Source organism: Pogoniulus pusillus, chromosome 15 (assembly GCF_015220805.1).
Source record: "Pogoniulus pusillus isolate bPogPus1 chromosome 15, bPogPus1.pri, whole genome shotgun sequence".
NCBI lineage: Eukaryota > Metazoa > Chordata > Aves > Piciformes > Lybiidae > Pogoniulus > Pogoniulus pusillus.
In genome coordinates, this window is record NC_087278.1 from 14,398,487 (window position 1) to 14,419,698 (window position 21,212).

Genomic DNA, 21,212 nt, shown 5'->3' on the forward strand with positions numbered 1-21,212 from the left:
CCAAGCAGCGCCCTGGTGGCCAAGAAAGCCACCAGCATCCTGGCCTGGATCAACAATGGAGCAACACAGGGATTGTCCCCCTGCACTGGGCACTGCTGAAGCCAAAACTGGAATCTTGGGATCAATTTTGGGCACTTCACTCCAAGAATAACATTAAGGGGCTGGAACATGTCCAGAGAAGAGCAAAAAATCTGGGAAAGCATCTGGAGAACTTGTGAGGAGCAGCTGAGGAAGCTGGGGTTGTTGAGCCTGGAGAGGAGACTGAAGGGAGACCTTCTGGCTCCCTACAGCTCCCTGCAAGGAGGCTGGAGCCACACGAGGTTGGTCTCTTCTCCCAAGGAACAAGGGACAGGACAAGGTGAAATGGCCTCAGGTTGTCCTAGAAGAGGTTGAGGTTTGCCGTGAGAAACAATTTCTGCCCTTTGAGGGTTGTCCAGGCCTGGCCCAGGCTGCCCAGGGCAGTGCCAGAGTCCCCATCCCTGGAGGGGTTTCGAAGCTGTGGGAATCTGGTGCTGAGGGCTATCATGAGGCCATTTGCTCCTGCTGCTCTATGTCTTGGAGCATCCCTGAAAGGGACCTGGGGGACAGAGCCACGAGAAACGAGACTGGCTGCCTTCAAAGAAATGGAAAGATTCCCTACCACATTAACTCCTGTGATTTTAGGATTGAAGAAGAGTGCATAACTCAGTCCTTACAACAACAAAGTAAAGGAGACATTCAATCTGTAGAGAAAAGATGTCTATATCAGATATTTTTTGGAGGTTTCTGGGAGATGGAGGAAACTAATGTAGAAGGTGGTGGGTCTGTGGGAATACAATACCTTTCCGAGTGTATGAAGCCAAGAACAGAAGCATATGGCTCACAGTATAATAGCAGGCATTTAGACCTGCACTAAGTTGCTAAAAGCTCAACACACCCAAACTAGATCTGTGTCGATAACACATAACAGCATTGCTAACCATACTGTGAATTTTCAGCACCCAATTACTTTCATTTTCAGATGCAAGGCTTCTTGAAACATATTTATGCAGCAAATCAAATGGTACATATTACAAACTCTTGCATGTACCATTATGCTGGCCTGTTCTCAGGCAGTCTGCACTGGTATCCTACCCAGACTATACTGTTAGTATCTGAAAATAAAGCTAGTCCTGAGACCACAGTAGAAAATGAGGAGTCATCTCGCTCTCTGCAGAGGCTGCACCATTTCTGGGACAGCCAACAGCCCCACAGTCTGGCGCTGTTCACGTACTGCACCAGGACCGAGCTCCCAGTTCCCTGACTGCAAGTGGTGGATGCACTGTTAGCTGGTTGGTTTTTACATTAGTGTGCCACTGGGAGATTTTGGGGGTTGTAGGTGTAAGCTTGAAATGGTGTTGACTGGTCCAGACTTCAGAAATACAAGCTAGAAGTGAAGGAATTATAGTACATAGAAATTACATATTACAAATAAATGCAATATATTACAAGCAGGCCATTATAAGCAGGCCAGTTGCAGAGAAGATCACTGAACGTTTATTCAAGCATTTAAAAGTAACAATACTGTCAGACCATCATGAGGAAATCGATTAGCCATCTGAATGAGTGTTTAAATGTAGGTTGAGAGGCACTCAAAGACATTTGCAAGTAACCATATCACACTTCTAAGCTTCTGAACTCTGAGAGCCAGCAATGCAGCTGTATCAACCAGAAGCTTATGTTTCACCAGAGGATATTCTAGCTCACGATTGTGTCTAAAATTTGTCTTGTTCTGCCCATTTTCTTTATATCATCTTCCACAACAGACAACACAAAGATTGGAGCTTCACCATGCCAGCTAGGAGAAGGGCTAAAGCAAGTTGGTGGGGTGGAAAGTGGGGGCATCATGCACTATTATAATAATGCATCTTTTAAAGATGTGTGCAAAAATTCACATGAAAATCATTAAATGCCTGCATGTTGAAGATTACTGAATGCAAGACTATGAAATGATGTCACTGTTTATCCACCAACTATTCCTAAAAGTAAAGATATTTGTCTAGTGACTGGCACTTGAAAATTTCTGGAGGGAAGTTTTCATAGTGCAACACACCAGATGTTAGCAAAGGTGGCTCACTAGAACTGTAGCACCTGAATTCCCACACTTACTAAGAATCTATATACTCTGAGTTCAGCAGCTGTTCAGAAACCACAGCAACTGCTCGCAAGGAGCTTAATGCAGAGCCAGTATACACAGCAGTCAGAAACTGCAGGTAGAGTAGCTCATACACAGTTAACACTACAGCAGCATTTAAGAAAACAGTTCGAGCCTTACCTTTAGAGTATTTGAGAGGTGAAGTGGTGCCACTTACCTCACATGCCTGAGGTCTAATGTTACTCTTTCTTGCTTTAGAGGTAGTCAATTTTACAAATTAATGACTTTTCCATTAGCAGAAAATTCTTCTAAAGAAGAAGAAAGTACAGTTTTGCTTATATAATACATAGGTAGGGAAGTTCTATCAAATCAAAGAGGTACTTTTTTCTTCCTGAGGAACATGCCACAAAAAAGCTACAAGAAACGTGTGTGAGAGGGGAATAAGCTGTGATTTACTTTGGTTATATGTTTGGGCATGGGAAGGTACTTGCATCAATCATTGTCTGTTTTCCTAGATTTGTTTTTGTTTTCATGAAAAGAAAATGATAGCTCCACTACAGAGCTTCGAAAAACTCATGCTAGCTGCTACGCAGGAACAGCAAAGTGAACTTCCTTGTGATACAGAAGCACTTTGGAATGAATTGCAGTGGTGTAGAGCTACCTGCAAACACCACTCCAACCCAAATCTTACACTGCCCTCCTTTGTACTTCTCTCTCTCTAATGTTGTCATCTGCACTGGCATAATGACTCTGACATATAATTTTTGTGATGAAAAAGCTGTTGTATTTCTGCCAAATGAATGCTTTGAGTTTTTTTTTCCTGATGCATGACGAAAGGAACTGTGAAGGGGAAACACAGTTGAAACAGCTCCCTCAACAGCACAGTGATGCTGGCATAGATGTTTAACATGTAAAATGTTGGGCAACAAGTTAAACCAGATGGATACAGAAAGTAAATGGAGGCCCGCTGAGGAGAATGGGAGTTGTCTAGTACTATGCTGATTTCAATGCTTTTTACTCTAAAGAGTTCCCTAAGTTTTGGGTTGGTCACCACAGTCATTATGCAGCTGTTACCACACATGCAGCTTGCTACCATCTTGCTGCAGCTGTTGCCTCCTGCAGCTAGTGCCTTCTGCATTCTCGCATATTAATCCTCCAAAGTTTCATCAGTATCCACTAACTTATGGAAATGGTATAAATCAAAATTCCAAGCTAGAAGGTATAAACATCATGGGCTTACCCCAAAATCTTTTGAAGCTGACGTGATTAATGGATTTTAAATCAGAAATTGAACCAAGAAAATGAACAGCATTCTTTCAGTGTTTCACGAAAGCTAATCACTGGACACAGAAAGAGAGAAATGAAGAACTGTAATGCTACAGCCTCTGACATTGCCTCACAGGCATCTACTGATGGCCTGTCAGAGGCAGGCTACAGATCTGTACAAGGCTCTAAGTGACCTAGTATAGCTATTCTTCTGTTCAGTGCACTGGTCTAGATTCCCATTTTGTCAAACAAGTAGCAACTAAGATGAGACAAAAGGAAAGGTGCAACAGAACCTAACTGTCCAAAGAAGGAAGCAGCCTGGATTATTGTTCAATGAGAATTACCACCTACTTTAACAGTCCCTATGCCTACTGCTGCCAGTCTGGCTTAAATAATGGTATTTTACATCACTGATTTACCATAATTTAAGTCATGCCTCTGAGTGAAGGTGATGTAGCACAGAATGCCAAAATGATCCAGAGAAAGGCATAGAAAAAATGAAAATATGGTCCCTTTCTAAGGAATTTATGAGTTCCCAGAGGGTGAACACACTGTTGGGTCACAGCCTGGTGCTGTTGTACCAAACCTGGATTCTTTATTTGGTGTGCAAAATCAAATCAACACAGAGTCAAGATATTACATTTATTCCAGTTCTGGACAGGAGAGGGTGCTAGGTAAGAATCCCACAAAACTGTTACACAGGTTGAAATTCACGACAGATGTTTATACAGTAAAATATATTAGCTACACCTAATGTCAGCACTGACTATCTAGCCATTGGTTAGTCTCTTTCTTGCTTCATCTTAAAGATACATCAACCTTTAAATTCATTATGCATGCTCAAAGATTAAAGGGGCTTCTCTAGCTAAGCGGTGTGATTTTTCACATGATATTATAATGAGGTAAGTTCACAATTAGGGCACCAGCTTGTGGCACTTTGTTGACTTTACCAAAAAAGTCAAAAATGTTAAGTCTCAAGGATGTGAGTCCAATGTTTTAGGAATCTCTAGCCTTTGATCCTTGGTAAGTTTTTTCTTGAACCAATTAACTCAGTATACCCTGAGTAGTATAGTAGCAAAGTAGACAGTGTAACTTGTAAATGATCATCAGTGCCACAGCTGCGGTGCATAAGGATGTGGTGACACTTTGCAGCAGGTGATCCTATGAGCATTGCAATCAGGGTGCAGCAGATATATGCCCAGGATCGAGACTTCTATTTAGATGTTGAATGGAAAGGAAAGTGACAGTGGCCTTCATGATGCAACATTAGAAAACTGACTCAGGTCAGAAACCTTAAACTGTAAGATTTTGTGATGCCTAACGTTGAATTCACATATCTGTCTTCTTCCTGTAATCGAAAGTGATGAAGGCACCTCAAATGGCCAGCAGGTCAAGGGATTTTGGTGAGACCTCATGAGGAGTACTGTGTCCAACTCTGGAGTCCTCAGCACAAGACATGGACCCGTTGAAGCAGATGTAGAGGAAAGCCACAAGAATGATTAGAGGGACGAACACCTCTCTTATGAAGACAGGCTGAGAGAGCTGAGGTTGTTAAACCTAGAGAAGACTCTGGGGAGACCTTATTGTGAGATGGTGACAGACTTTTTCACACAGCCTGTAGTGATAGGACAAAGAGTAATGTTTTGAAACGAATAAAAGGAGAGATTTAAACTAAATATAAGCAAGGGTTTGCTTGTTTTGTTTTTCTTATTGTTTTGTTTGTGTTTTTGTTTTAGGTCGTGGGTTTGGTCTTTGGGTTTTTTTTTGTTGTCGTTTGCAACTAAGGCGATGCAACACTCCGAGAAGTTGTCCATATTGGTGATAGATGTCCCGTCTTTGGAAAGATGTCCCTGTTCATCGCAGGGTGGTTGGACTACGTGACCTTTAAAGCGCCCTTCCAAACCAAGTCAGGCTGTGAGTCCGTGACTCAAGCGCCATGGAGGTCTCCCTTGAGGCTGTCCCCTCAGATTACCCCAGCGCCGCGACGAGAACGGAAGCAGCTCTTAGTGCCACAAACAAGCCACGGCACCAGGGGGGTTCTGTATCCTGATCCACCTCCGGCCCCTCCCCGGGGGCGTCGTCCTCACTGCCCAGGCGGATTCCTGAGCCCGTATCCACTGCTGCCGGTTTCGTTTTCGTTTCCTCGCCCGGAAGGGTGCGTTGTTTTCGGGCGGCACTGCCCAGCGCCGGAGAAGGTCGCAGCAGCAGCACAGCGGCCATGGCGCTCGCCGATCAAGCCCTGCAGGCTCTGTGCGCCAGCGGCGGCTGCCTGGAGCAGGGCGACCTCCGCCGGCGCCTGTTGAGCCGCCCCACGGCGGAGCAGCTGGCGCTAGTGCTGCGAGATGCACAACGGTTCACGGTAGTCCAGCGGCCCGCTGAAGTGGGATCGGCATCGGCAGGGGACGTGTCGGTAGTGATAGCTACCACCCCCGTGCGGCTGTGCCAGGACCACGGTGCCGGCTGCGGGGGCCAGTGCGGGCGACTGCATCTCTGCAAGTACCACCTGAAGGGGCTCTGCCGCAACGAGGAGCCGAGGTGAGGTGCGGGGGGCGACCTGGGGCGCCTCCATCGCCGTCCAGGCCGACGGCGGGAGAGGCCAGGCCCTGGCGGGGGACATTTGACTGGGACTCGGGTGCTGTTCCTTAACACGGGGCGCAGCAGACGTCCTTGGGGCGCTTTTTTTCACTGCGAGTCTCGGCGGTCTCCCCCGCGAAGCCTCCTGGGCGCCGCGGCTAGTAGCGGAGCTGGGCGCTGCAGCAGCCTTTGCCGGCAGCCCTAGTGCCTTTGGTAGCGCTCTCACAAGGCCTCTGTGGGAAATGAAGTCTTTCGGAGAGAAAACTTTGGCGACATGCGGCGGCACCCGGGCGGGGTAGCCGCGACCACTTCCGCCTCTCGCTGCGCCGGGAGGGCTTGGGCCGGGAACCGGCGTGTCTGGTGGGGTTCGGCCTCGGCCTCGTCGTGTCCCCCTCCAGTGGAAGGATCTTGCTGCTCCTTACGTGTCTTTGTTATTTTGTTGTTGTTGTTGAAAGGAGAGGGGCACTGTCGGTGGCTTCGCGGTTGGGTTGCAGCACTTCCTCCTCAGTACACTCGTTGCTTTTGTTCTTGCCCTCTCTCCACCGCCTTCGGATGAAAGGTTTACCCGCGCTGCGCCGTGTGGCAAACCTGCAGAATTTGTGCTGGGTGAAGCTGGGGGGAGTGTGCTTGTTGGCTTGAGTGGGAGTGAGCCTTGCTCTGGCGTCTCGGGGTGCTCTTGCCTGTGGTTGTCAGCTGCAGATCAAAAATGCCGATATTGTCAGACTACACTAATACTATAATGACTGTAAATCAGTTATCCTCAGAGTAATTATGTAATCTGCTTAGCGAATTACATAATTTATAAAGGAGAGCTACAGATTTTTCTGAAACTGACTAATTTTGTGTGCTTTGTAAACCGCTTAGTGTAAAACTGACAGAGTAGTGTAATAGTGCTAGTTTGTTGCACTCATTTTGCACTTGATTTTCTCAACTTGTAGGAAGGTATGCAAGTTTGTTCACAGCTTCCACTCCGACCACAATCTCCCTGTTCTTAAACGATATGGACTTCAGAATTTAAATAGTGCTGAACTTCGCCAGCTTCTGCTTCAGAACGACCCTTCCCTCTTACCAGAGGTAAGACAGTTTCTTAGCCTTGCGTTTCTGAGACCATCAAGGTGGAAGAGATTGATGCTAGATGGAGACGTTAGGTATTAGTTTAATTAGCACACTGCAAATCTGATGCTTTAAATCTCCAGCCTTTTTTCTGATCTGTGATGGGCTGATCCTAGCCGGCATAGCCTCTCACTTGCTCTCCTATCCTCTGCCCCCAGCAGGATGGGTAAGAGAAAACAACAACAGTAAAAAAACTTGTGGATGGATATAAAGACAGCTTAGTAAGTGGAGGAAAGAGGGAAAGAAATGTGTTGCACAGGAAGCTAGTCACCACCTCCCACAAGCAGACTGATTCCCAGCAAGTCTCTTGATGAGGGCCACCGTGTAAGAAGATCACACTTCACTTTATAAAAGCTTTTTTGAAGTATGTCTTGGTATAGTTTGAAATGTGGCCATCTTGGGCTAGCTGTCCCGTCTGTGTCCTCGCTTAGCTTTTTGTCCACCCACAGCCAAATAGGGCTAGGAGGCCAAAGGAGGGAAAAAGAAAAAACCTGGACGCTGCAAGCAGTAGCTGAAACATTGTGTTACCAGCACTGCTTCGGTCATGAATCCCAAACATAGCATTGTTTGGTCTGCCATGAAGGAAGTTATCTCTGTCCTATTTCTTACTATCAAATTGAGGTCAAAAAAGTTGACTATTGCAAAATCAGAAAACCAAAGAGTTCAGGTAGTGAAAATAAAATGCACTCTCTTTCATTTGTATGACTGAGAACAAAATCCCATCTCTTTGAGGGTGTCTGTAAGATGGTTGTTGTCTGTTAAAGATTTAGCGAAGAGCAGGCCAAAGGAGCAGCTACCAAATAACCATTTGGAAAACAGGAAGAAAGAAGAAATTGATAGAAGTTTTACATATAAATGTAAACACAAAGCTGTAAAAAATTAAACATTAATTCAGGCAATCTGTATGAACACATTGTACTTGAAATATGGTTTTGTTGTGTTTTTTTGCTCCCCAAGGTCTGCATGCATTATAACAAAGGTGATGGACCTCATGGAACTTGTTTCTATAAAAAGATATGCACCAAACTGCATGTTTGCCAGTACTTTTTGTGGGGACAGTGCAGATTCGGCAGCAGCTGCAAGCGATCCCATGACTTACGGAAGTCAGAATGTTACGAGAAACTGGAGAGACAGGGAATGAGCTCAGACATTATTGAAAGACTACCCTTCATTTATAGGAATATGTATGACATACAAAATGGCAACAAAAGCATGTATGACTCAGAAGATGCCAAGTCTTCACTATGTAAAGGTAAATGATGAAATTTTTTTATAACATCAAGAGAGTCACTGTAGTGAATGTAAGTTTCTTATAGATGTCACTGAGAGAAAGAAAACTGAATTTGCATCTTGATGTGTCTTTCAAGAGGGATCTTGCACGTATTTACACAGCTTTGTGACTTGACAGGTGAAGTGGATATGGGTTCCTGAGAACTGAAGTGCTTGATGTTTATAAAAATCTTAAATTTGGGGTTAGAAAAGCCTGATGGGAACTGGAAATAGATCTATTTTCACCAAGAAAAAAAACAGGGATAGATAGATTGTGTGGTTATATCCATTCTTTCAGTGTAGTAATGTCTAGCACAAGGATTCACAGACAGTGCTATCCTAGGTAATTCTCAGAGATGTAACATTTTATTTGTTCTTTTCTTTTGAAGTTGCTTATAATTTCAAGTTAAGTATAATTTAGCAGGAAAGTAACTGATAACAGAATGGAAGATCCAAATGGGTATGTTCATCTCTGCTATTTTTTCTGCAACTCTTTCTTTGTTTAGTGAGGTGTGCTTTAATTTACAGAAAGGCCTAATATGAACACATTGTATTTTATAGCCTCTAGTGTGGACATCTGTGTGGAATGTACAGTCAACTCAAGTCCATCTAGAAATGTGAAGGCATTGGATTCTATTTGTATTTTGACATTACAGCTAAAAACTGTACCTGCAGAATTTAGCAGTTACAGGAAAGTCAGGTTCAGAAAGGATGGATTAAGGGATGAGAGCTTTGAGCATACAGTGTTATCAGTCTTCAGTGTCTTTATGGAGCTGAATGCAGTTATGTAATTATAAAGACCGGGTTTAGACATCTTTCCCTACTTATAGGTGTACTTTTAGGAGGGATTGTTGAAACAAAGTGTATTAATAATGCATATAATTTTCCTGTCCAGAGAGAAAAAACAGCTGTAGCCAAGAGTCCCCAGGTACAAATGATGATGAATTGGAACAGATCTGTTTGTATCATCTATACAGAAGTTGTAGCTTTGAAGGTAGGTTGTGACGATAGCAAGTCCAGTCTAATTTCTTTTTCTCATGAATGCTAGATATCTTTTACACCAAAGGGAAACCTCAGAGCTTATGTTTAATGTCATGGTAATTTTGAGTGCTGGTACTAAAGTGTTTGACCCGCCCAGTGTACTAAAGGAGCCAGCTTGTTTTATTCTGAAACGTGTAACAGTCACTTGTGTTGGAGATTGGGTACTCCACCTGTGTTCACCTATGGGATTGCTGAATGATAGGAGTCCCATTTCCAAATACCTAGAAAAGAGATTATACTTTCTTCCTTGCTTTTTCTAGCACTCTTCTGTTCCATCTGTCTGAGCTGTCTCCCTTTCAAAATGTGCCAGCTTGTCTGGGAAAAAGGCTGCTGTGCCAGCTTCCTTTTCCTTTGCCATCCTTTTCATTCTTCATGTTCTTGACCTGTAGGTAGGTGATGTGTTGCACACCTCCTTCTATGAGCTGTGCAGTCTCTTTGACTTTCCCTGTAGTTAAGTTGCCTGCTCTGTTACGAAAGGTAGTCTCAGGTTTATGCATCTGTGTACTAGTGATGCAGTCTTCACTCCTGTTGAGGTGTGATTGCATACTGACTTTTCAAATAATTTTTGAGTAATACTTGTGATATCTGGGCCACTACTGTCACTACTCCTGCTCCTGGTGAGGTTTGAACCCTTACAGACTTCTGAAAGTTTCTAAATGAGCTACCTTCTGTCCTGAAACTAAACACTGTAGTGGTTGGTTCTTTTCCTTGCTAATAAGACTTTATGGACAAGTGGTTAAGCACAGGTATTTGAGTCTACACGATGATTCCATACATGCCTTTGTTGTACACGAGCTTGTGATCTCAGTTCAGAGCACGTTTTTGTCTCTGAAAATAAAAAGAACACTTCTTCACCACTGAGCTCCTGATAGCAATTTTGATGCATAATCTGGTAGGTACAGAAAGTGAGCTTCTGCCTAAGCTCAAAAATTAAGTTTTTCTTGTTCCCACTGAAAAATTCTGAACCACTGCTTGTGAGGGTTACATAGGTGAACACTATGCATTTGATATTTCACCAGCTAGGTGTTCAGCCCTGAATTGTTGGAGTTTTTCTCATAGCCTGTATAAGTAATGCATCTCTTACTTCTTAAGTTCTTTTTTAAATATTTATAGACAAGTGTATCAGAAGTCATTTTCACTTGCCATATAGATGGCAGATCTCTGATGGTAATACCTGGAAGGACTTGAAGAATATGGAAGAAATAGAAAAAGCATATTGTGACCCCAGGAATATCAGGTATAAACTCTTGTGAAATTTTATGAGTTTGCTCTGTTGAACCAAGCCTTTAGTGGCTAAAAATTGCTGCAATTCTATTCTGATCATTACATAAGCAGCTTCGTTTGGTACTCTTCTACTGGTTTCACTTGACTTATCCATTGTGACTTAGGCCTGGAGTTCATGTAGGACCCTCTGGGTTGTGTGGGGTTAACTTTCTTCGTACCTGTATAGTGCCCTGCTCTGGATTTCTGACAGTATTGTGAATGTGCCATTGTTTCAGGTGTTGCTGCTCAGTGCTTGCCCAGAGTCAAGGCTGTCTTTTTTTCCCACTCTGCTCTACTCTGCAGTGGGTAGGCTAGGAGTGGGCAGGTGGCTGGGAGAAGATAACTGCAACAGCTGACCTGAACTGACCAAGGGGATCTTCTGTACCATATAACATTTTGTTCAGCAATAACACCTGAGGCAGAGGAAGAAGATCGTTTTTTGGTTTTTTTTTTGGTGCTCAAGGTGGCTTCTTTGTGGAGGCTGGCTGGGCATTAGATTGTGTGGGATGGTAGTGAGCAGTTTGCTTTGCTTTATTTGTTTACACACACCTCTTCTTCACATATTGAACTGCTTTTATATTGACACACAGCTTTTCTTCCTTTCGCCCTTCCTGTTTTCCCTGTCGTGCAGGGAACAGGAGTAAGAAATTGCATTTTGTGTCAGTGTTTTGTACATTCTATTATTACTATTGTAATTATTAGTTTAGTTCTATTTTATTTCAGTTATTAAATTTACGTCATTAGCTTTACCCTTCCAATTCTCTCCCCAGCCTCTGAGGTGAGGGAGGGTGAGCAAGCAACTGCCTGTGTTAAAACCACAACACCTATAGCCTAATATCCTTTTGCTGTGCAAAAATGTGTAACTATGTCCTACTGTTGCTACCGTAGGAAGCTTTAATCCTCAGTAAGAATGACTGGGAAACTGCAGAGAGTAGTCATTTTATCACAAGTATTTGTGGGAATCTGTTTGGTTAGAGCTTGTCAGTGCACAACTTGACCCCACAATTAGTTGTAATCTCCTCTGTCTTCTGAGATGGAGGATCAAAAGGTAGCATGAAATTTGTCCCTCCTGCCCTGTTTTTCTCCAGTCTGTATTGTGGAATATTAAAATGCCTTGTGCACCTGGAGAGAGCAGTACTTTTGGATACAAAAAAAAAAAGAGAATATAGAAATACCCATAAGAATATGGAAATAACAAACCAAAGAGTTTTGAAATGGTCTCTTCCAACCCTGATGATACTGTGATACTGTGATACAAAGAGGGCATTGGAAGGGGCTCATACCAGTATGATGTGTTTAAGGCTGGAGAATTTCCCTATCCCTCTTATATTACATTAGAGGCTCTTTCAAGTCCTGCTTAAATTAAGACAGTGTTCTATTTAGAGCATAGCTGGTTATCAATAAGGTAGTTGTGTGCCTTTTTCACTGTTTCTTATGTAACTCACTAATTTGATAGTGGTTACTCCTCATAGAACTGATGTAATTTATGTAATGCAAACTGTACCAACACAAGAAAAAGCTGAGGTTGTTGTGGATACTTCCATTTTTTGTTCTGCTTTTAAGTGATGTTTGCTCAATTTGCAAATCTGTGGTGGTGGTGCTCAATTTGCAAACCTATGTGTAAAGCTTCTCAAACAGCAGTGGATGTTTTTTTCCTCCTTTTGTGTCTTTTTACAGCTATAAAAAAGGTGTTACCGAAAGTGGCTTTGTCTTCTCACCTATCTGTTTTCCGCAAATGACCTGTGCGTCTGCAAAGGTTAGACGTCTTTCTACAGCCTCTTCAGTGACCAAACCCCCTCACTTCATTCTTACAACAGAATGGATCTGGTACTGGAAAGATGAATATGGCATGTGGCAGGAGTATGGGAAACAAGTAAGTGTGAAGAAATTGTTAGACTCTCAGCTCTGTGTTAAAAGTGCAGAACTATTGAGAAGTGCCCAGTGTTTTTATCCTCCACCCTCTCTCTTCCTTCCTTTCACTCATACTGTACAGATGGACTTTAGAGGCCTGATGTGATCTTTTCCCTGTGAATTTGGTTGGTTCAGGTAGGAGAGTGCTCACTAGTGAGTCACATGTATTATTGACAGTGAGTCATGCCAAATAGAATCACATTAATGCATTCTTTTCATTGCTTCAAACAAGGCTCCAAACTCTGTGTGTCCTTGATATGCTGTAGTTGGTGAATGTGCAGTCTCACAGCATGCACTTTGTAGTGTAAGCTTAGACTTAATAAAACTTGGGTTTGTTTTAGGGGCAGTTTCGGATGCTTAATATGTGACTTGCCTGCTAGCTACTGCCATGCCCAAAAGCTGATACCTACTTCAGTCACCATATAATATGGTAGTTATTGGGTTTTAAACTTGTTTATAACAGACCAGGATAATCTTTTTTCCCTCTGGTTCTGGCCTGACAGAATGATGTTCATGAATCTGCTACTGTGTCCAGTAACGACCTGGAGAAAGCTTACATAGCCAAAGGTTCTCCAAAACTGAGCTTCAAAGCTGGAAGACATGAATATGAACTCAGATTTGGAGGTAGGTTCCATTTGCTGTGTGTTTCTTTTGTTTATTTGTTTGTTTTATGCGTGTTTGTTTATTTTTATCATTTTCTTCTTCCCTGCCTCTTTCCCTCCCAGATGTTTTATTTTTAAACTGCATTACTAGAGGAGATGGGAGGTAGACATTTGAACTTTGAACTGCAGTAGTTACAGACATAGCTTCTGTCAAAGTTCTCAGGATAAAAGCTGTTCACATAAGCAACTGTCACTCCTATTCCTCCAAACCTCTTATTTATGAGACATTCTTGTGCTAGGTTTCATTTGACAGTCCAATTGTGACATTGCAGTTGATGCAAACACCAACACAAACAGTGAGAGACAACTGGAAAATTCGGCAAGCCAGCTTCTGTTCTGATTTAATTGCTGGGTTGCAGAAAACCAATACTTGTGCAAGGTGTAGAGTCCATATGACCCTTAGTGTTTCAAGATGTGTGTAACTGCTTTCTTCCCATAGCTCAGCCTGTCTGGTACAGATAAGGAAATACCTTGACCCTGTCAAAGTAGGAAGGTGTTTCCCAAGAGTTCAGAAAACCTAAGCCACTTGTGGTGGCAGTGTCTTTTCTAAGCTGTTGCCTTGCTAGGTGTCTTTTTCAAAAATCATAAGGAATCAACCTGCCTAGAGGTCATTTTGGTGTAGTGGTTTTTGATTCAATTCTCTGTTGCTATCTCATTCTGCATGGAAATAAACCAACAAAAAAAACAACCAAGCAGAAAGGGCATGTGATGTGTTTCTGATTTATTTGAAAGCAGTGCTGTAATCTCTATAGTCTGTAGAAACTTTTTGGGCTAAGAAGGGAAAACTGCATATTAAGTTAATCCCTTTTGTAAGGTTTGGACTTCTTTAGCAACTTAGCATGCACAATGTCTTCCAAAACTGGGTTTCTAGGCTTGCTGGTTCCAAGCAGTTATTTTTTTTCTGTGTATCTGTCTCTAAAGATAAGGCCTCATTCTTCTGGCTGCTACCTTCTATTAGTTGCTAGGATGATGTAACAGTAGCTACAGACATTCCAAGATCCAGAAATAATGCTTCTAAAAGTCACATTGCTGTGACTTCTTTCTGTTGGTGGTCAATAAAAATGGCCCATGATAGCTACTAGGTTGCATTTACAGGGCTTGAAATGTACGATTACACCTAGTATACACAAAATAGTATCTTGATTACAAACTGAGGAGGGAATGTGATCCTTGGAGGAGAAGTACATAATTGTTTTACAGTGATCTCTTTTGGTTGTGTGGCTGATAGAACAGTGAGAGGAAAATACCTACCAGTGTCTATTGTTTCTTCTGAAGTTAGAGCAAAACTGAAACTGAAATCCTTCTCAGTGATTACGTCACAGGCTGCTCTGTCTTCCCACTCTGTTGCAAGAAAAAAATATCTCAGTGTCTTTTTGTCAACCATTTTTAACAAAACAATGTAGTGCCAAGATTTGCTGCAGTGTGAAGGCTTTCTAAGATGTCTTTCTGATTGTTCACTGTTTTGGGATTTTTAATGTCTATTTTTCCAGACATGATTCAGGAAAACCTTCGCTACAGAACAAAGAGAGAGGTTTGCAGAAGACCTAAATTTGTCTCTCAGGCAGAAATGGAAAATATAAAAAGGTAAAAAAAAAATATAAAAAGGTAAACTGCAGCTTCTCATTCCAAGGTCATGATGGATTTAATGCTTGGAAAACACTGCATACACAATGCATGTAAATAAAGTGAAGGAATAGCTATTAAGGCAACTGTAAAAGAAATTGAGAGGAAGAGGGACATAGCCTACAACAATAGCTAGCTAGGGCAGTATTGCAGCCTGGCCAACAGTGTTCAAGAAACTGGAGAGCCTTTGTAGTAAAGGAAGCTTGGGTTTGGCTACAGAAAATGAAAGCACAGAAAATAATTCAACATGTAGCAGTGTTGTAGGGAGCTGCTGACGAGGCAGTTGTCTTACCAGAGATGGAAGCCGTAACAGTCATGTGTGCCATCTCTTTTCGACATCTGAAATCAGTGATTTTCAAAGCTAAGTTCAAACTTAGAAGCAATTCTTTTTAGAACAATCAGTCAGTCTTGAGAGGAAAAGTAACTGTTTTACAGGGGAGAAGTTTTACATAGTTGCTTGCTTAACACAGAAACATGCATCTAAGCAGGGTAGTGAAAGTAGAGGGGAGGGCTGCATCTGTCCTGTTTCTATCACTGATATAATACTAGATGCATTTTTATTTACTCCAGTGTAATAGAGCTTTTATGCATCCATTCAACTCTTTGCAACTAAAAGAACTACTTTAATGTTTTGTAAGTGTATAACTGTTGGTTTTTTCTCATTTGGCATCATATTTCCTGCTGTGAATCTTGACGTGCTTTGGAACAAATATTTTCGTGTATTGAATTGAAAATACAATTCTGAAATGTTTCTGTATATGTTCAGTTGTTTGTAGGTTCTCTCTATACTTGGCAAAAATATTTAGCATCATATGTACATAAAATGTAGGAACTATTTCTCTATATGTTCAGTTGTTTGTATGTTCTCTCTATACTTGGCAAAAATATTTAGCATCATATGTACATAGAGTGTTGGAATTTGGTGGGTGTTTTTGTGACATATTTCTAATATTTTGTAATGTACAGGGGCTTTAAACACACAGAAGAGTTTAAGAGCATTCCAGCTCACTGGGACAGATCTGCCTTGCCTGAAGTGGGATTCAAGGTTTGGAGATTTTTGCATTTTACTCTCAGTTTTGTGACATACAGGTTTGTTACATCACGAGTTCAGTGTTTCTTAGTAGATGACTATGTCTTATGTATTGTAAAGCAGAGATGGTAAATTTGAGCCTAATATTACACTGGGCAGACCTTGAAGTTAAACTAACCCCAAATTTAAACTAACAAATGGTGGCAATATAACCATGGTAACACTGACTTTCACTGCTGCTATTTATTCTTTTGCTTGACAAATTTGCCTGAAGCTTTTGCTGTATTAGCCACGACTGTTGCTGGTGCTCAGGATGCATAGCTCTGATATCCTAACTTCTAGCGAAGCATCAGAGATAAATCATGCCTCTAAACTTTAGGGTACGTGTTCCCTGAGCCATGTGTAAGTAGACTGTTGTATTTTTATGGAGCACTGCTGAAACTAGCAGAGCTCAGGCTAGGATCATTCACTAAAGTGCACCATAACTCCAGTGGAATGAACTTAGGGCCATAGAATTGTTTTGGTTGGAAAACACCTTTAAGATCAACAGGTCCAACGATTTTCTAACTCTTATCAGGTCTGGTGCTAAGTCATGCCCCTTAGCATCGCATCTCTGCATCTTTTAGACAGCTCAAGGGATGGTGATTCAACCTGGGAAGCCTATTCCAGTTTTGGTAGTCTTTTCAGTGAAGACATTTCTTCTAATATCCAATCTAAATTACTGGTGCAACTTGAGGCTGTTTTTGCTCATTCTGTCATTTGTTACTAGGGCAGGAAGACCAACACCCACCTTGCTGCAACCTCCTTTATGTCTTTTTACCACTGATTACCTTTGCTGACTTCCTGCCTGCCTCCACCACCCCCTTTATCAGCTCTAGGGAATACATCTACAGAAAAGGTCTTTTACAAAGCTTGGAAATTACTAACCTGCAAAATGTAAATCCTCAGGAAATTGTCAATAAAACCAGGCAAGACTAATGTTGACATTCTTAATGTTCCTAGGTAAAGCATGCCAGTAGAGAACCTTTCCTGGCTTTCAGGGCTGACATGTAAGGAACCCTAATGGCAGTATGTCCTTACTCTTCCTTAAAATGGTGGATTGAGTAAAGCCTTTTCAGTTTGTTTAAAAACATGCCAGGCAGTTTGTGTCCACTAGCTGTAGGGAGCATGAACTAGGAAGATCTAAAGAGCGCAGGTGTAGAGGTACTCTTTGATTTGCTGCAACATAAGTTCTCCAGTCTTTTTTTATTGATGTGTTCATTTCTTCTATGTATTTAAATAGTGTTTGATATATGTATGCAAATTTATCTTGTCCAAATATTAAAAAGGACTGAATGGCTGCTCAAAACCATGCAGCTCCTTTTAATGGTCTGTTAGTGAGCAGTCTGGGTGTCTTAAACTCCCAGGAGTTAGTGTTCCCTGGGTAAGAGCTCACTTTTTCAGAGATCTCTAATCTGCTTTTCTCCCCAAGGGTACTTTGGCTGTTCACACCTCTTCACAAAAAAGACTTTTAAAGGTCTGAGTAGTGCACTAGGTAGGGTGGCTTTGTTATGATTTAATAAAAGATGAGACTACCTTTTTAATCTTCCTTGCAGCTGATCGAGCTTGACAGTTCTTCTGAAGAACACAAGAAAGTCATGATAGAATTTCAACGCACAATGCCCAAAGCAGTTATTAAAAGGATTTCTAGAGTTCAGAACCCATCTCTTTGGCAACTTTATCAATGGTATGTGTAAAATACTGCTCTGGTGCATGCATGAATTTGGTTGTTTCTGCAGTTAGCTGTATGCTAAAGATCGACACCCACAGAAGCTGTTTATCAGAAGGCTCAAGGACAAATTCCTCTGAGCTTCTTCACACACAGCGGCTGTGGTTTTACTGTGCTTCAATACTCAGACCTCACATCCAAAGCTTGATTGTACACACTTCCAGGGGCCTGTGCCCCCATTTTCCAGCCAGTTCCCAACAGTGGTTATAAGTCATAGCTGGTGCAAACACTCGTTTGTAGCTAGTTAAAATGAAATAGCCCTCAAAATCAAATGCAAAACTCACTGAAGGACAAGCCTTAACATGAACTCCCGTGTTTGAAAAAAACCAACATAATACTAAAATCCCCTCCCCCACCCCACCCACAGAACCAGTGAATTATTTTTTTAATCATTAAATATCTGGAGGCATTTGTATGCAAGGAAAGCAGGTCTGTATACAGCCAGACAGCAAGATACCATCTACACCCAAAGCTTAGGCCTAAACCTGGGAATTTTCAGGTTGTACTCTTTTTGTAAAATTGTTTCTGAGTGCTAGTGTGGCAAGAACCTGTCTGGGTGCAACCATTGTGCAACTGCAAAGATATTACTTCTTATTGCAGGCAGAAGGAACAAATGCAGAAGAGCAATAGCGGAAAGGCTGTGGATGAGCGATTTTTATTTCATGGGACCAGTAAAAAATATATCGATGCCATCTGTCAGCAAAACTTTGACTGGAGGATCTCTGGCCTTCATGGGACAGTCTACGGCAAAGGTTGTTTTTCAGTTCTTTCATTAACCCTAGGCTTGCTAAAAAGTTCTCAGTAGTTACTGCAGAAGTGTAAAGTTTGAGGACACTCAGTGAATTTAGAGCTTCTCTGTGATGGTCTGGACAATGCAGCTGACTTTGGCATTGATCATTTGGAGTGTACTGAAGGGTTTGACCTTGGCTCTGTCCTTTCAAGAAAAGGCAAGCTTAGGAGAGGCCAATTCTAAGGATGGTTTCTCCTAAAGTTTAGGCTTACTTATGTTCATAGAATCATAAAATCAACCAGGTTGGAAGAGACCTCCAAGATCATCCAGTCCAACCTAGCACCCAGCCCTAGCCAGTCAACTAGACCATGGCATTAAGTACCTCATTCAGGCTTTTCTTGAACACCTTCAGGGACGGTGACTCCACCACCTCCTTGGGCAGCCCATTCCAATGGCAAATCACTCTCTGGGAAGAACTTCTTCCTAACATCCAGCCTATACTTTCCCCGGCACAACTTGGGACTGTGTCCCCTTGTTTTGTTGCTGGTTGTCTGGCAGAAGAGACCAACCCCCACCTGGCTACTACCTCCCTTCAGGTAGACAGCAGTGACATCCACCCTGAGCCTCCTCCAGGCTAAACAACTCCAGTTCCCTCAGCCTCTTCTCATAGGGTTTGTGTTCCACGCCCTTCACCAGCTTTGTCACCCTTCTCTGGACACGTTCCGGCACCTAACATCTCTCTTGAATTGAGGAGCCCAGAACTGGACACAGTACTCAAGGTGTGGCCTGACCAGTGTTGAGTACAGGGGAAGAAAAACCTCCCTCGTCCTACTGGCCAAACTGTTCCTGACACAGGCCAGGATGCCATTGGCTCTCTTGGACAGCTGGGCACACTGCTGGCTCATCTTCAGCCTACTATCTACCAGTACCCCCAGGTCCCTTTCTTCCTGGCTGCTCTCCAGCCATTCTGTCCCCAGCCTGTGGTGCTGTTTGAGGTTGTTGTAGCCAAAGTGCAGAATCCTGCACTTGGCCTTGTTAAATCTCATCCTATTGGCCTCTGCCCACCCATCCAGCCTGTCTAGGTACCTCTGCAAATGTTGCAGTCTTCAGTCTCCTACAGGAATATAATGTGGCTTTATTTGTTGTTTCAGGCTTTTTCCAGGAGAGTAAATACCATCCTGGTTACAGGCTTTTTGCCTTGTTAAAAAAGTGTATTCTTTTATGTTGCACTTTAATCTGAAAGGATTAATGTAGTCAAGCCTGACTGACTATCCATATACTGGATTGGATACTTCACGACTATCTGGAATGTTCTAATCAGAATTAGTGGCCTCTGTCAAGTGAGGACTTGGGTGAGACTGGGAAAGGTGGAGGTCTAGGTGAAGAGAAAAGCTTTCTAAGGAATACACTAAGTTTAAAACCTGACTTGTGCAGGTGTTCAGTGTGTGTGCTGTGAAAAATCAAAGGGTCATTTTCACTAAGAACGACATACAGTGCAAGTGAAGGCTTTGGAAAAGGATGGTCATGAACTGCTTGATGGATTCTCTTTCACACAGTACCATTGCCATTCTGTGATGTCTTACTATCTTTGTCTTGGTGCCTTTACTGCAGGAAGCTATTTTGCAAGGGATGCTTCTTACTCTGACAACTACTGCGTAGAAGACAGATACGTGAGGACCATGTTTATGGCACGGGTGCTGGTGGGGGAGTTCACTACTGGTAGTTCTGCTTTAGTTCGGCCTCCCATGAAGGACAACCAGAACTTCTATGACAGTTGTGTGAATAACTCTTCAAACCCTTCTATCTTTGTCATCTTTGAGAAGCAGCAGATTTATCCAGAGTATCTCATTGAATACATTAATATGGCATTTGCAGAAATGCTATAGCAGCAAAACCTATCATTGTCATCTTTAGCTGGTATAAACATTGTTTCAAATAATGGCTTGGAGAAAGTGATTTTTAGAAGTTGTATAATTAGGTGAGTGTTCAGAAATATATATTCTCTATTCTTTCTGTGCCACAGAAAATGAGAGGTAAAAAGATAAAAATGATGTCTTAGAATTCTTAAAATCCTTTGTGTCTCCTATTTTTTATAAGGCATCACATCTCCTTGCATTGCTAGGGACTCTTAACAAATTTATTAGGTGCATTTGCAGATGGTAGTAACAAGAGGAGTGGCTGTGACTGACAAGTTTAGACAATATTTTGTTATAATTGTTTCAGGGTAGATTTTTAAGTATTTTTGTTGATCAAAATCTGTCTCCTCCTGCCTGTTTTAATAAAAAAATAATAAAAATTGCATTGTCCATAATCTTTTTCCTCTAACAGTAGACTTCACCAACAAAGCCTTACAAATTAAGCTGCCTTGGTGAAAAGGAAGAGAAACTTTCTTTCACTTGTACTTGTTTCAAATGAGGAAAACAACCAAAGACTTGAAGCATTGCAAGGGTTGTTTGGTGCTATGCTATTCAGTTGACTTACTCTCTCCAGTAAATGCTGTGTTTGGTCAGTAAGAACACAAGGTTTTCATGACTTCCACTGTGCTTACGAATGAGAGTGCTGGCCACTGTTGTTGAGGGGAATCATAGAATCAAAGAAGAGGATGCAACTCACCCTGTCATTAAGAATATCACACTTAGGTATGAAATGCATTACTTGATTAGCAATATCCTGTTTCAGTTGAGTAGCTTCATGGTTCTCTCAGAGCCGCTGGGAAGGACAGTGAGTGACTCCCTCATTAGGTGTGCTGCCCCTTTGCTTGCAGGAAATACACTGATTGCCTGTGTAATTGAAGTGTCTGGACTTTAGGGAAATGTTCTTACTTGGGAAGTGGTCTTCAGCTACAGAGC

At 42.2% G+C, this 21,212-nt stretch overlaps 1 protein-coding gene across 1 annotated transcript; it reads left to right on the top strand.

Moving 5' to 3' along the window:
- Positions 1 to 5,542: 5,542 nt before the first annotated feature.
- On the top strand, positions 5,543 to 20,659 carry LOC135181938 (protein mono-ADP-ribosyltransferase PARP12-like). The gene is made up of 12 exons (XM_064155465.1): positions 5,543 to 5,914; positions 6,892 to 7,027; positions 8,024 to 8,318; positions 9,231 to 9,329; positions 10,490 to 10,613; positions 12,317 to 12,512; positions 13,054 to 13,174; positions 14,703 to 14,796; positions 15,802 to 15,880; positions 17,461 to 17,591; positions 18,234 to 18,385; positions 19,975 to 20,659. The coding sequence occupies exons 1-12, from the start codon at positions 5,598 to 5,600 to the stop codon at positions 20,247 to 20,249; spliced, it is 2,019 nt and encodes a 672-aa protein (XP_064011535.1). The 5' UTR covers positions 5,543 to 5,597; the 3' UTR covers positions 20,250 to 20,659.
- The last annotated feature ends 553 nt before the right edge of the window (positions 20,660 to 21,212 follow it).

Coding starts and splice junctions, on each gene's coding strand:
- LOC135181938 (XM_064155465.1), top strand. CDS start 5,598: ATGGCGCTCGCCGATCAAGCCCTGCAGGCTCTGTGCGCCAGCGGCGGC. Junction 7,028..8,023: donor ACCCTTCCCTCTTACCAGAG/GTAAGACAGTTT, acceptor TTGCTCCCCAAG/GTCTGCATGCATTATAACAA. Junction 15,881..17,460: donor TGCCTGAAGTGGGATTCAAG/GTTTGGAGATTT, acceptor TCTTCCTTGCAG/CTGATCGAGCTTGACAGTTC.